This window comes from Podarcis bocagei (genome assembly GCF_964188305.1).
Source record: "Podarcis bocagei genome assembly, chromosome: 7".
Lineage (NCBI taxonomy): Eukaryota > Metazoa > Chordata > Lepidosauria > Squamata > Lacertidae > Podarcis > Podarcis bocagei.
The window spans coordinates 81,210,030-81,224,406 of NC_138132.1; the positions used below are offsets into that span (position 1 = coordinate 81,210,030).

A 14,377-nucleotide genomic window follows, 5' to 3' on the forward strand; every position below is an offset into this window, starting at 1 on the left:
AGGCCAGCCTGGAAGCAGAGATTAAGCAGAGCTGCACCTCTGGCAAGGAGAGCCCTTGCAAACCAGCAGCAACCCAATTTATTTTGCATACTTAAAAAACTCAAAGAACAGGAGAGGGCAGGAGAGTTTGGTTCAGGGTTCCCAGGGAGGCATACTTGTCGAAGCTGCAGTAGGGCTTGAAGCGATCGACCAGGATCTGCATCTTCTCCATCTCCCCAAAGGACAGGTAAGGGATGATGCGGAGCAGGCCCTGCAGGACGCTAGGGTTGGAGCGGACGAAGGTGCTGTTGATCTGGTCCAGCAGCATCACCAGCTGGTCCTTGTCTCCCGTGAGGAGGAGGTTGCCCTGCGGAGGCGGGAAATGGCCCGTCAGTCAAGACACCCGGAGTCTATCTGCCTTGGGACACCCTTCTCCCTGCCCCACACCTCATTCACAGGGCAGCTTCTCAAATCTGCCCCCCGCAATCTCTCAACCTCCCTGCTCTCTGCAAATTCCCTCTATTCCCAAGGCCTTCAGGACAACACCTAGCTTCCCCCTCCGATAACCGCCCTGACCACTCCCTGATCCAGCAAAGCCAACTCTCTTAGGCTTTTGGTCCTGTCCTGGATTCATTTGGATGATTCACCATCAAGTCTCTGTAAGAAACGCTCCCTAAAACCAATTTATTAGCGACAAAACAGGTGTTCCAATGAACACAGCAGGCTGAAAAGAAAAAAAATCCCCTTTAGGAAGGCCTGGTATCTCTACGGCATCATTTTTTTTGGGGGGGGGGAGCCAAACCTCCAGCCTCGCTAGGGAGTTCTTGGATGTCCTTCAGCTCATGGCAAGATACAGTTTGACACTCCTGAGTGTTGCTGAAGAGGGTCAGAGGCTGGTCAGGCCCAGCTATTGTGACCTCAAGACCCTGGTCAGCCAGCAATATCCCCTGGGGGCTAACTCTGAGAAGGGAGGGGTGGGCCCATGGCTCAACCCTGCTATGCCATAAGTGCGCCTGCTCCAGAGGGTCAGCTCCGACCCAGGGAACTTCTAGTTTCTAACCCCTGCTACTGACCGTGCTAGTATGGTCAAAGGGAAGGTCAAAAACTATTGGACCTCTGTATTCTGAACACGTCTTCCAATCACTCTCATTTATCTAAAGGTTGGCTAGCCTCCTTCCAGTATAGCCCCAATGACCCCTTGTTTCTTCATGCTTTTTTAGTTTTTATTGAAAATATAAGCCCTATGTTTCTTCCCACATATAAGAAGCTGGCTTGCTTTGCAAAATGATTCTAATATTGCCAGGTGTTGAAAGATTGCAAGGTCAACTAGCCTGAAGCCACATTCGCTCGCTAATTAATAGTGAAAGAAAGCAGACACACTATCCGGCAGAGATGTGTTTGTTTTTATATTTAGGTAAAGGTAAAGGGACCCCTGACCATTAGGTCCAGTCGTGACCGACTCTGGGGTTGCAGCACTCATCTCGCTTTATTGGCCGAGGGAGCCAGCGTACAGCTTCCGGGTCATGTGGCCAGCATGACTAAGCCGCTTCTGGCGAACCAGAGCAGCGCACAGAAACATAGTTTACCTTTCCGCCGGAGCGGTACCTATTTATCTACTTGCGCTTTGACATGCTTTCGAACTGCTAGGTTGACAGGAGCAGGGACTGAGCAACAGGAGCTCACCCCGTTGCAGGGATTCGAACTGCTGACCTTCTGATCGGCAAGTCCTAGTCCACAGCACCACCCACGTCCCTTTTATACTTAGGTCTAATGTAATTGCTCCTCACACTTATCGAAATGTCCTTGTGTAGAACTGAGAAATAAGTTTCAGTTGTTTCTCACCTCCAAAGGAAAAACTATTTTCTTTTTTCCTTCCTGCAGCCCCATTAAATGAATTATAAACTGTATTTCTGTCTCTGCTGGGCCTCTCAGTCTTAATCCATTTTGCATAACAGAGAGGAAAGGTGGCCTTGAAAAGACTAGATGCTCCACGTAACAGAGTACTAAAAATGCAACATTTTGCAGGAGACAGAAGAATGGATTTATACCTTTGTTTTAAAGCAATGTGCGGTTATGATATTGTATAGTAGGTAAAAGCATATTTCTTAGACAATGAAAAGTAAGCATGAGGTGTTCATGAGCTGTCCATGTGCTGAGATGACCAATTGGAGCCTTGGAAAGGACTGGGCACAAGGGAATCATGGATGGGAAAACATTATAAAGTGTCTTTGTAACCTAAGCCCTGGGTCCAGGATTTGGAGAATTCTTCTGGGCCATTTTATGCTTTCTGCAGACTGCAATAAATCTTATCACTTTGCATGATGCTGTACGTTTTTATTTGGCTAGAAGAACCCGTGTATTTCCAGACTCCCCTTTGAAGGGCAACACAGAGAGGCAGCTGCATAGCCTCCTCAAGGGAGTGACTACAGGGTACGATTACAGATGATACAGACACACAACAGGATCCCCTTTGGAAGGAACCCTGAGAGCAGGCACTCATGCAGGGTCAATGAAAAAGCTCTCCACTGCAGATCCTGCCATCGTTTCCTAAACATACGTCCTTGTGGGAGGAACACAAGCAGTTTTCTGGCACCGCAAAGTAACCTCCAGGCTTGGAGAAATGGCACTCTTACGCTCTTTCCCAGGAGGCCAATAACAGAGCAGCTCTGTCAATCTACCCGAAGGCCGACGGATGCCAGACTTCCTGCGACTGCCATTAAAACCCCCTCAGGGTCAGATCCCTTCTTAACCCCCAGCCCAGAAAGACAGGAGCAGCTCTCAGCTATTAGTGATCCCCAACAGAGGAATAATAATAATGGAACTGATAGTGGAATAATAAGAGCTTTTGGAATGGAGAGGTGGGGCAGGGAGGGCATGAGAGATTGCAATGGAAGGGTCCTGGCATAGACACATCTTGCAATTGTATTTGTAATTTGCACCTCCTGCTTGTCCTGGAACAGCTTTCTGGATCCTGTGGGCTGTGGGGGCCCTGGGCACCTGCTGGAATTTCCCTCGACTTCAACCCACAGCTGCCCACAACAATGCTAATTCCACCTGTCTCTGTATGCTGCTCAACAGAGCCATGAAGAAATTGTTATTTAGACCAGGAGTGGGGAGCCAGCTATGACCCTCCAGATGTTCCTGGGACCCCAAATCCCAGCAGCCCAGGGACGATGAGAACTGCAGCCCAAAAACATCTGGAGGACCACTGGCTCTCCATCCCTGATTTGGGCAATGCCGCCTGTGTCTCTGGCGAATCTAGAGTTCCTAAAGAGAGATGGGCAAAATACAAGCAAATACAGTGGTACCTCGCAAGACGAATGCCTTGCAAGACGAAAGAGTTTTCAGTTTTTTTGAGTCGTTCCGCAGGACGAATTTCCCTATGGGCTTGCTTCGCAAGACGAAACGTCTTGCGAGTTTCTTTCCTTTTTCTTAAAGCCGCTAAGCCGTTAATAGCCGCTAAGCCGCTAATAGCCGTGCTTCGCAAGACGAAAAAACCGCAAGACGAAGAGACTCGCGGAACGGATTAATTTCGTCTTGCGAGGCACCACTGTACTGCTACGCAGGCAGGCCTCTGCCACCAAGGAGCATACAAAATCGGAACAACAGTGAAGAGGATCAAGGAAGGGGAGGAATGAAATCTGCTCCCTGGATGCAGAAACCGCAAAGCTCCCCCTCGCCCCCACTCCTGCCACGTGCAAACACTCACCTTGTCCTCACTTAGTGGCTCTGCGTTGGACTCATCCAGGATGATCTCCATGATGCTGAGCACCTGCTCGGCCACAGCTGCCCCTCCGCTGTCTTTGCTCTCCTGCTCGGCCACGAGAGCCTGACAAGAAGGGTGGCGAGAAGCATCACAGCAGCCCATGCCCCGACCCTCCGAGAAGTCGCCCAACTGGTGCCAGCCTCCCCCTCCCAGGCCAGAGTGGCGTAACACACAGGTAAGGGAGGGCAGCGTGGCTGAACAATTACGGAAACCACTCTTGATGTGGCCAGGGAGTGGGAAGGTGGCTCCGGGAACAGAGAGGGAGCCCAGCCACCCCGTATTTCCCCTCATCTCCCGATGGCAGGAGGCTCTGCCTTACCAGGTTGAGGGTCCCCAGCATGACGTTGAGAGTGTTCATCTCCAGCTTCACCAGCTGCTGGCGGTTAACCTTCACTTTGACACAGTAGCTGAAGAGTTTCAGCAGCACCTGTGTGGAGGGGGAGACGTGAGAAGTCGCCTTCACACATTTTAGGACCAGCGTCAACCCCAATGAGGAAACTGCTCCTCACTTTGTGCCCCCCTAGCTCGCTTGCATCTCTTGAGTGCTCTGGGTTCTCCCTGCTGGGAGCCCTGCAGATCAGGCACTGGCTCCCTGCACCACCTTCTGGTCAAGGGGAGGAACTGCAGGCAATGCAAGCCAAGGCAAAGTCGTGCCCCTCATCATCACAGTCCTGGCTTGTGGCATCAGGTGATTGTTGTTGTTGTTGTTATTATTATTTATTGAATTTATATACCATCCTATGGGGTGCGGGTGGCGCTGTAGGTTAAACCACAGAGCCTAGGACTTGCCGATCAGAAGGTCGGCAGTTCAAATCCCCGCATCGGGGTGAGCTCCCGTTGCTCAGTCCCTGCTCCTGCCCACCTAGCAGTTCGAAAGCACGTCAAAGTACAAGTAGATAAATAGGTACCGCTCCAGCGGGAAGGTAAACAGCGTTTCCGTGCGCTGCTCTGGTTCACCAGAAGCGGCTTAGTCATGCTGGCCACATGACCCGGAAGCTGTACGCCAGCTCCCTCAGCCTATAGAGCGAGATGAGCGCTGCAACCCCAGAGTCGGCCACGACTGGACCTGATGGTCAGGGGAGCGCTCTTGTGAGCAGAAGAATACAAGGACCTCAGAAGAGTCTGCTGAATCACGCCAATTGCCCATCTGGTCCAGCGCCCTGTTCTCACCATGACCTAACAGATGACCTTGGGAAAGCTTGTCGAATGGTTCTCCCATTCAGTCCTTTGTCGATGAACCCAAAAAGGGCCACAAACACACACAGAAAGAGGAAGCGATGGGGGGGGGGGAGAGAGAGACTCACCGTCAGGAGGTGTCGGCCTTGCTTGAAATCCTTGATGCCGGTCAAGCGGTTCAGCATGCAGCCCAGCCCCCCGCACTGTGCCATCACGCCCGCCATTTTGTACACTTCTTCCTCATCCTCCTCTTCATCTGTGGAAAAGAAAGAGGCTGACAGGAGAGAGGCAATGACATCAACAAAGCTGGGAGGAAGCACACGCCAGCCACTGCGGGGGGAGGACTCAAAGGGGGACAGCGCCAGGCCACGTTTCCCCCCTTCCGCCAAAGAGCAGCTAAACAGGTGGGGGGAAACCATTTGGAGGTGGCTGAGCTGCAACTCCCATCATCCCTGGCCAGGGATGCTTGCCAGGACTGATGCAAATGAATATCACAAGGCTTGCTGGATAAGGCCCAATGGGGCCCACCTCGCCCAGAATCCTGTTTTCACAGTAGCCAGCCAGATGTCCATTATGGGAAACTCGCAAGCAGGACCTGAGTGCAAGAGCAATTCTCTCCTTCTGCGGTTTCCAGCAACTGGTATTTGAAAGCAAAGCCTTCACAGTGCCCAGAAGCCACTGATAAGCCTTATCCTCCCATGAATTTGCCCCATCCTCTTCTAAAGCTATCCAAGTTGGTTGCCCATCACTGCCTCCTGTGGAAGTGAGTTCCATAGTTTAACCAGGCACTGAATGAAGATGTATTTTCTTTTGTCCAACCTAAATCTTCCTAGCTTCACTAGGTGAGTTTGGAGTTCAGGAACATTGGGGGTGGGGGAGAAAGGTTCCCCACACCTGAAGCCAATGGATCTTCTGCACAGGTAATTCCCTCCCTCCCAGGGAGGGGTGGCCGATGCACAGATTGTTTACCACTCAATTCCCCCAAAGGTTCGCTGCATTCTATCCAATGTAAGTCCTGCTCAGAGTAGATCCATTGAGGCTAACAGACATGACTTAACTTATGGTTCCATCCACGTCAATGGATCTGTTCTGAGTAGAACTTGGCTGGATGCAACCCAGGATTGTTGAGACCAGCGCCAGGTCAGAGGTGTTCAAAGCAGTTGGACTGCAAAAGTGACTTTCTCCAAGGAAGGCAACCTCAGCCCCATAGAGCAACCACTGCCAGTAGGTCCTTTGGCCAAACTGCTGTGACCCCACAGCTGAAGACTTCCGGGTGGTCCCTTCTGTCGAGGGAGAAGCAAGCGCCGTACCTGTAGTGGAGTCCAACGACTCAATGAACTCTTCTGTCGCGTCGCCCAGTAAGCCTCGCATGCGGTAAATGATCCTCATGGGCTCCCCCTGCGGACAAAGAAGCCAGAAAGAATCAGAGTGGAGTCTTTGCCGAGCCCCAGAGAAGCCTTAAATGGACAGCCCCTTTTAACCAACCAGGGCTGAGCTAACCCCACAGGAAAAGAGGGGGGGGGGGTCTGTTAGTAGTGTCAGGATAGGAGGTTCTGGTTCTGGGCTACACTCTGAAGAGTCTCCGAAGGGAGCCAGCGGCCAGCTGTGAGCTTCCCTAATGCAGACCTTTTTTAGGGTCTCTGCCAGGAGGCGCCTACAATTTTATTATGTACATGCCTTAGAGAGCTCTTTGATCCAGCAGTCCTCTGAATAAATAAATGCAGAGAAACAAAAGTGCAGCTCCTTCCCCTCCTCCTGCTCGCTCTCGGTGAGGAGAAAGGGGCACGGCAGAGGAAAAGCAGGATTATGACCCACTCCGCAAGGAAACAAGATGCAGGGCGGCAGCAGGGTTAATTCATGCCTAGGGAAGCCTGAGTCGTCTTGCCTCTTTACAGCCTCAGACCAATCCCTGGCATATCTAGTTAGCTAGAGAGAGCTGCAGGGGCGGAGCAAGCAGGAGACACGCTTCCTTGGAGGGCTGCAGACAGTCAGGGTAGACAGTACTCATCTTGACGGGTCAAAGGCCCAACTCCCAAGAAACAAATTTACAGTTGTACCTTGGGTTTCAAACAGCTTAGTTCCCGAAGGTTTTGGCTCCTGAACGCTGCAAACCCGGAAGTGAGTGTTCTGATTTGCGAACTATTCTTGGAAGCCGAACGTCTGACGGGGCTTCTGATTGGCTGCAGGAGCTTCCTGCAGCCAATCAGAAGCCGCTCTTTGGTTTCCGAACGTTTTTGGAAGTTAAACAGACTTCCACAACCAACTCCGTTCAACTTCCAAGGTACGTCTGTATTTCATAAAATGGATGTACCGCTTGCTTGTAAAAAGCAAAACGAAACTCAAAGCAATTTACAAGCAGACCCAAACAATGAAATTATCAGTAAAAGCAGTTACTGTAAACCGTCACAAAATAATTAACAATAAGCTAAAAGCTACATTAGAATGCACGTCAACATGCTTCATGCCTGAGTGTTTGCCCAAGCAAAAATATTTTTGGCTGGCACTGGAAAGGGCTCATTGAAGGCACCTGGGTGGCATCAACAGGCAGGGAGTTCCTAAGGTGTAGGTACCATCATGTTGGAAGAATAAAAGGAGCTTCACATGTACAGGTGTAGCTTTTCAGCAGCTGCCCTGGAAGTCCCTGCCGTAACCAGCCTTTAACTCAACCATATTTTGCCCTTAAAACCAGTATCTATATAACATTCGGGATACATGCTCGAGAACAGGGAGACTGAAATAAAATATACGGAATGAGAAGATATGTTAATTTGATTGGCTTTTCTTTTTCTTAAATAGACGCAAATCTCCCTCGCTGACGTGAAGAGGATGGAAGGGGGGGTGAGAGAGAGGGAGGAAGAGAGAGTGACAGTTTAATAAGCTTTTAAGTTGAACAGGGTATTAGGAGAGTGGCTAAGCAGAGAAGGGACTTGTTACAACTTTCCCTGTGGGGAGGAAGCTTGTTTCGTGCCAGAAGCCTCCCTCTCTCTCTCTCCCTTTCTGAACTTTAATGCTGTTTTAAGTTTGAATACAGAGCAGGGAAGAAAGGGAAGGGGGGTTGTATATTTGGGATCCCAGCTTTGGGAGAAGGAGGCCTTATTTGGGGTGGGGGGGGATACTGGGGGGGGGGTGCAGAGAGGGAGAGAAGAGGACCTGTCAAGAAGTCTGCAGCTAAGCCTAATGTGGAATAAGCAGCGCTTAATGTCAGAGAAGATTCCGGAAAGCGCCGGGGAAAACCCTCGGGGGAAGATCGGCTCAAAGGCCGTGCCAGAGACCCGCAATTAGCACCGCGGGGGGCTCTGGTAAAATGGCAGACGAACAAAGGGAAAGCGGGTGAAAGAGAGACAAGGGAAACAAATGCAGCCCCGAGGTTAGCTCCTTGTGAGCCTGTCTATTTCCTAGGGAACCAGAGAAGGAGCTGCAGGAGGAGGAAAGCAGGGGGGGGGGGGAGGCCGTCACAAAGGGGAAGAAGATGAAAGCTGCTCAGGCGCTGACAGCAACACTGACAAAAACTCTCCCCGGCCTTTTCAGCAGGGCATCCGGGCATCCTGGGAAGCCACGCAGGCAGAGACGCAACAGGCGACGGTCACGCACAGCCTGGAAAAGGGATCTGGAGAGGGGCTGGCTCCCAAGCCTTCGTTGCATGAATGACTGGCTATTTGATTTCTAGACCAGTTAATAGATTGAAAAATTATCTCCGAGCAACGTACGAAAAACCCGAAGCAACAAGAGGCAGTGCAACCGAAATATTACGCAAATGCAGTTACATATGGAAACGTTGCCGTTAATACGAAGTTTTAATAAAATGTACGTCCGTATAGTTAAAGCCATGGTTTTCCCAGTAGTGATGTATAGAAGTGAGAGCTGGACCATAAAGAAGGCTGAACGCCGAAGAATTGATGCTCATGAATTATGGTGCTGGAGGAGACTCTTGAGAATCCCATGGACTGCAAGAAGATCAAACCTCTCCATTCTGAAGGAAATCAGCCATGAGTGCTCACTGAAGGTCCTGAGGGTCCAATACTTTGGCCACCTCATGAGAAGAGAAGACTCTCTGGAAAAGACCCTGATGTTGGGAAAGATGGAGGGCACAAGGAGAAGGGGAGGACAGAGGACGAGATAGTTGGATAGTGTTCTCGAAGCTACCAGCATGAGTTTGACCAAAATGAGGGAGGCAGTGGAAGACAGGAGTGCCTGGCGTGCTCTGGTCCATGGGGTCACGAAGAGTCGGCCACGACTAAACGACTAAACAACAACAACAACAACATAAATCAGTACCAATTCATTTTCCTTTTGACACAGCTTTCAGGTTCTCGACCAGGGTCCAAACTCTCAGACTCCCCAAGAGCCTTGCTAGGATGGTTGTATATTTATTATTGAGTGACTGACTGCATTTACAGCGTGCCTTTTTCTCCAAGGAGTGCGTTCTTCTCCCCCTCGTATCCGTTAATCCCCACAGCAACCCTGTGAGGTGGGTTAGACCCAGAGAAGGCAGTGCCTGGCCCCCAAAAGTCACACCCAGTGAGCTTCACGGCCAAGCAGGGATTCGAACCCTGGTCTCTCCCAGGCCCTGGGCCGATATTCTAACCACTACATCATTGGCTCCCATATCACAGCTAGGAACCCTGAGATTCAAGGTGCATTTGGGGGGGGGGGTTGGGAAGAGGAGAGAAAAACGAAGAGGGTCTCTGTACACACTTTGGTATAGTTTTCACCTGCACCAAGACACAAATAAAATTTCTCACTCTCGCACCTCCAAGTGAGGGCAAGCTCTACTCTGCTTGCTGGGTGGGCCAAATGCTTTAAGGTGCTAAGTGCTCGGGAGAGGCCCAGAGAATAGGGCTGTCATACGCCCGTGTTTTCCCCGCGCACATCCGGGAATCGGGCAGCAAAATGGAGTGTGGGCCCATTTTTGCTGAATCGGCAAAATGTCCAGGGAAAGTAGGGAGATTTTTATTTTATTTTTTTTAAAAAAAAATCATTAAAAAATCAATAAAAGCCCTAAAATGAATTTTTTGGGGAGAGCTCAACAACTTTGTCCAGATATTCACTTTGGGGAATATGGCAACCCTACCAGAGAAGCTACTTTCACATTATGAGGCACTATATATATTAATTAAATGAAATGCATTTTTAAAACGAAGCTCCCAGAGCCACGTCTTTAACGGACCCTCGTCTCTGTTCGGCCTCTGAGTAAGGATCAGGTTTGTTTTCTTCTCACGGCAACTTTCAGGACAAGCCTTAAACATGCTTGCGGGATGGCAAGAGCCGGTTACCAGCATTGCCGAAAGCCATATTCTTAAAACACAGAATTACAGCATTTCTCCATTATCTACTGACTTGGGGGGACATCGCAGCTTAAATTTTGGCACGTGGCAAGGACCAGGGGGTGGGGTGTCACCAAAGACTCAATAGCCAAATACATGAAACCAAGAGGGTGAAAGCAAGTTCTCAGTGACTTTTCTGCATCCAGCATAATTTTACTTTGAAAAGGTCATCAACTTTCCCCCAACAAACAAATCAGTTGCCATTTTGCCATGGAAGGGGCATATTAATGCATTAATTTGTAATAATGACCGGGGGGGGGGGGATACACAATACACAAATACACAAAGTGGAACTTGACATAAGGCCCCGTAAGGAAGAGAGGATGAAAGGCTGGAGAGAGGGAAATGCTAAGAGCAATCTGTGAAATATTCATCATCACACACACACACACACACACACACACACACACACACACACGGTGAAAAACCTAGACTCATATTAAATTCTGAAATGCAGGTCTCTCTATTCAGGAACTGTCAGTCTGTTGGAAACACAGGGCCATTCGGATCCATGCATCTGAATGCATTAATCTCCCAACTGCTTCTCGACAAACATGAGATTCTTTTGAACTCGGATGACAAGGCAGGGGTATTTTAACATATTCATTCCTAGAGGCTTTCTGGAGGATAATACCCAAAGTTTGGCACTGATAGTCGAAGCAAAGACATCAAATGCTTGATTTCCACCCCAACCCCCAACTCCCCTTTTGCAGGGGGAGGGAATCAAGTTTCCTTCCCTTCAAAAATGTCCTGAGCGTTTTACATTTCTGCGAGCATATATATAAACCCATGGCCCTTTTCCGTCTCGATGCATCACCGTTCTCATATACTACATAAAGAAGTTCCATCGCTTCGTCATTTCATGCTGCAATTCTGACCTGGCTGGGCAAAGCCAGGTCCACTCAGCTGACCTGTCAACTGGAAATACTGACTTGTTTGCTTGCTAATTTTGATTTGTGATCATCAAAATATTATCAGCCCTCTTAGACACCAGCAATCACCTGCTAGGTATTCTTTTGGCTGGACGCAGCCTCCCCAGCCCTTCCCCGCTGCAGTGCAACTGTCCCACAGATCCACAAATCCTTCTAGACATATAAGGCGCATCCTGGCAGCGGTCAATTTCTGTCTGGAAACGAAGTCTGCCTGGCATCTGGGTGGGGGCAAGTAGCCTCAATGCCAGACCAGTTTCAGTTGTAAAGAGGAATGAGGCCTGCTCATCAGGATCAAGATAATGGAGAACCAGGGGTGGTGAGAAGAGTTAAATAATAATTCCGGGTCACACAGTGGCCCAGGGGCTGTACACACTGGCCTAAAGCAGAGAGGGAAGGAGATTAGCAGGCAAACACACAGATTTCACGACCCATTCCTCAAGAAGAGAGAGAAAGAGAGAGAGAGAGAGAGAGAGAGAGAGAGAGAGAGAGAGAGAGAGGCGCCTTTTGAGAAGGGGCCCCCAGCAAAAGGATCCCTGCACACATGGAACAAGCAAAGCCTTTGGGGCTGTTGACAGAGGTTGGAGCTTTGTATCCCAAGTCACTATTTTTCAGAGGCAACGAACAACTTGCAGCCAGAAGAGGTCGTAAGACACAATAAAAGCCCCACAGGATTGTGCATTCTGTGTGTGTGTGTGTGTGTGTGTGTGTGTGGAGAGAGCCGTACCTCATTGGTTGGGCACCAGACTTTCTTGTACACCTCGGCCACTGGGAGGTCAAGGCTGATGATCTTGTTGTTCACCAAGAGCTGAAAGAAAGAAAACAGGAAACAGAAGCTCACTCATGGGTAAAATGCATACTAGTGGTCCTTCCATCACTCCTTTTGAAGTGTGCTTGTGCCTAGACATCTGGAACATTTGAGGGCCCATTGCTCAGCGGAAGAACACATGCTTTGGATGCAGAAGGTCCCCCGGTTCAAAACTGGCAACTCCAGTTTAAAAAGGATCAGTGGACACACAAAGTGGGGAGCGTCAGGTCCAAGAGTTGAATGAGGCCTTTCAGCTCTTATGCGGCCCTCCGAGCTCCCTGGCAACATCTGGAGGGCTCCTCATCTGTGCTCTGCCCCCCCCCCCGCAACGATCCTCACCTCCATCCCACTGTCGTCCTCCAGCAGAGCCACCAAGTCGCAGTCCTGGCAGATCTTGTTCTTGATGTCCCTCATCAGGGGCCCAATGCCCGGCTCGTTGCTGCTGTAGGGGTTGCCGGGCATCCGCCCCTGGAGGAAGTCTTCCTGCTGCGGGTCCTTCTCCAGGGTGACAAAGAACTCCGTCACCTCGTTCTCCTCCTGAAACAATGGCAATGGGTGGGAAATGAGCCCACCCTGAAACTTGGCTGGTCCCTTCTGCACAGCTGGCAGTGGACAAAATGCAAAGAAGGGCAAGCGATAGCATGGCCCAAACTCTGTGCCTAAGGAAGTGTCTAAGTATTGAAACCCACAGGAGAGGCTGCCCGTTGCATCTCTGTTTGACTTACCATTCTGGTCCTGCCTCAGCACAGTTCCTGTGGAGTGCATTGGGTGGGAATTGATCATTCTATATAGGTGCAGTTGTGGGCTACAGGACAGAATTACTCTTGGAGCTGCCTGCCTGTTGCACCTCTGCATGAGACATTGCCTTTTAGACATTTCCCAAAAATAAAGCCTCCTATTTATATTGGGGGGCAGGGAATTTTAAGTTTCCACTGCAGGAATATTGTGCATCAGCTCTCTGGAGTTAGGGAAACACATAACTGTCAAACTTTCAGATTTGAAGATAAGGGATCAGCAGCCTCACCTGTCCTGGGGACAGTCTACGGGATATCTAACAATCCAGGATAGCAGCGGGAAATGGCGCTGGAATAAGGGAACGTCCCGCAAAAAAGGGGAAGGTTGACAGCTATGGAAACAGACTGTCCTGGCTACCATACGCAAATCTACATTTCTAGAAACCGCATCAATGTCCATTGCAGTTGTGCCAATATCGCTATTGTGTGCTTCGCTACTGTGGCAGCGGGAGGCTCCCAGCCACATCCATGCGCCACCCAAAAAATGTAGGGTAGATGTTTGCGTAGCTGAGGGAGGCACCCCTGGGATTTTGGCTGGGTCCAGCTGCCCCTCCTTAGCGACTAGAAACAGGTCAGCTCCCCTACCGGATAGATAATGCTGCAGAGCCTCTCGAAAATGAAGACGGGTGTCCGGTAGTCAACGAGGCTGTAACGCTTGGCCGTTTCAATGCACACTGCCATGAAGGCCTTCGTTTCCGATTCTGTGCCTGCAGAGAAAAGCAATGGAGTCAAGTCTCACGGGGGCTTCCTGAATCATCTCCGTAGTGTAAATCCATGCATTGTTCATCTTGAGGCTGGATTACTGCAATGGGCCGGGTGTGGGGCTGCTCTTGGTTCAGAAGCTCCAGCTGGTGCAGAATGCGGCAGCCAGACTGCTGATGGGGAATCTGGCTGACAGCCTGCGGCGCCCTCGTTAAATCATCTGCACTGGCTGCTCATCCAGGTCCAGGGTCCTTGTATTAACTGACAAAGCCCTGAACTTTTATATCCCACCTCAGCCACTGAGATTATTTGCAGGAGCATCGCTGGCCATTCCCTGAGTTGGCAAGGCTCACTTGGTAGCAACTAGAACAGAGCCTTTAGGGTCCATCAGCCCTGTCCTGTGGAATGCTCTGCCACTGGAGATTCAGCTTCTGTGCTGACCTTTAAACATCTGCTGAAAACTTTTCTATTGAACCAGGTCTATGAAGGCAATGCAGAATACCTCTTTACATGGTTTCTGATTTTTCAGCTTTTATGCACAACTGTTTTAAAACCCTCTGGTGTTTTTCATGAATATGCACAAATATTTTTATAAAAACAAAATGAAACGAAAAACACACTCCAAAAAGCCTCTGGTCCCAGGAGTTTTGCAAGCTCCCCATCCCACTGGCGCGCTCCCCACCTGTCGTCATGTCCTCCAGCATCTCCAGCAGCATGTCCTGGGTCTCATCGATCAGCTTGGTCCGCTGCACCACCAACTTCCTCAGGCACAGGTAGCCATTCAGCACAGTCCCCACCAGGCGGCTCTTGAAGTGTCTTTTGATGGACTCTACCTCCACAAAGGAGGAAAGGAGGCCTGGGGGAGCAAGGAATTAAGGCTCAGTTTACAAAGTGGGACG

At 50.0% G+C, this 14,377-nt stretch overlaps 1 protein-coding gene across 1 annotated transcript in view; it reads right to left on the reverse strand.

Annotated features, from left to right (window-relative positions):
- Positions 1-14,377, reverse strand: part of UBR4 (ubiquitin protein ligase E3 component n-recognin 4) — a 141,787-nt gene that overhangs the window by 12,998 nt on the left and 114,412 nt on the right. Inside the window, exons 87-95 of the mRNA XM_081203319.1 lie at positions 14,161-14,334; positions 13,362-13,483; positions 12,322-12,519; positions 11,902-11,982; positions 6,232-6,319; positions 5,050-5,177; positions 4,065-4,172; positions 3,689-3,808; positions 156-346 (exon numbers count right to left, since the gene is read on the reverse strand). Of these exons, the coding sequence (XP_081059445.1) occupies positions 156-346; positions 3,689-3,808; positions 4,065-4,172; positions 5,050-5,177; positions 6,232-6,319; positions 11,902-11,982; positions 12,322-12,519; positions 13,362-13,483; positions 14,161-14,334 (1,210 nt within the window). The remainder of the gene's footprint in view (positions 1-155; positions 347-3,688; positions 3,809-4,064; positions 4,173-5,049; positions 5,178-6,231; positions 6,320-11,901; positions 11,983-12,321; positions 12,520-13,361; positions 13,484-14,160; positions 14,335-14,377) is intronic.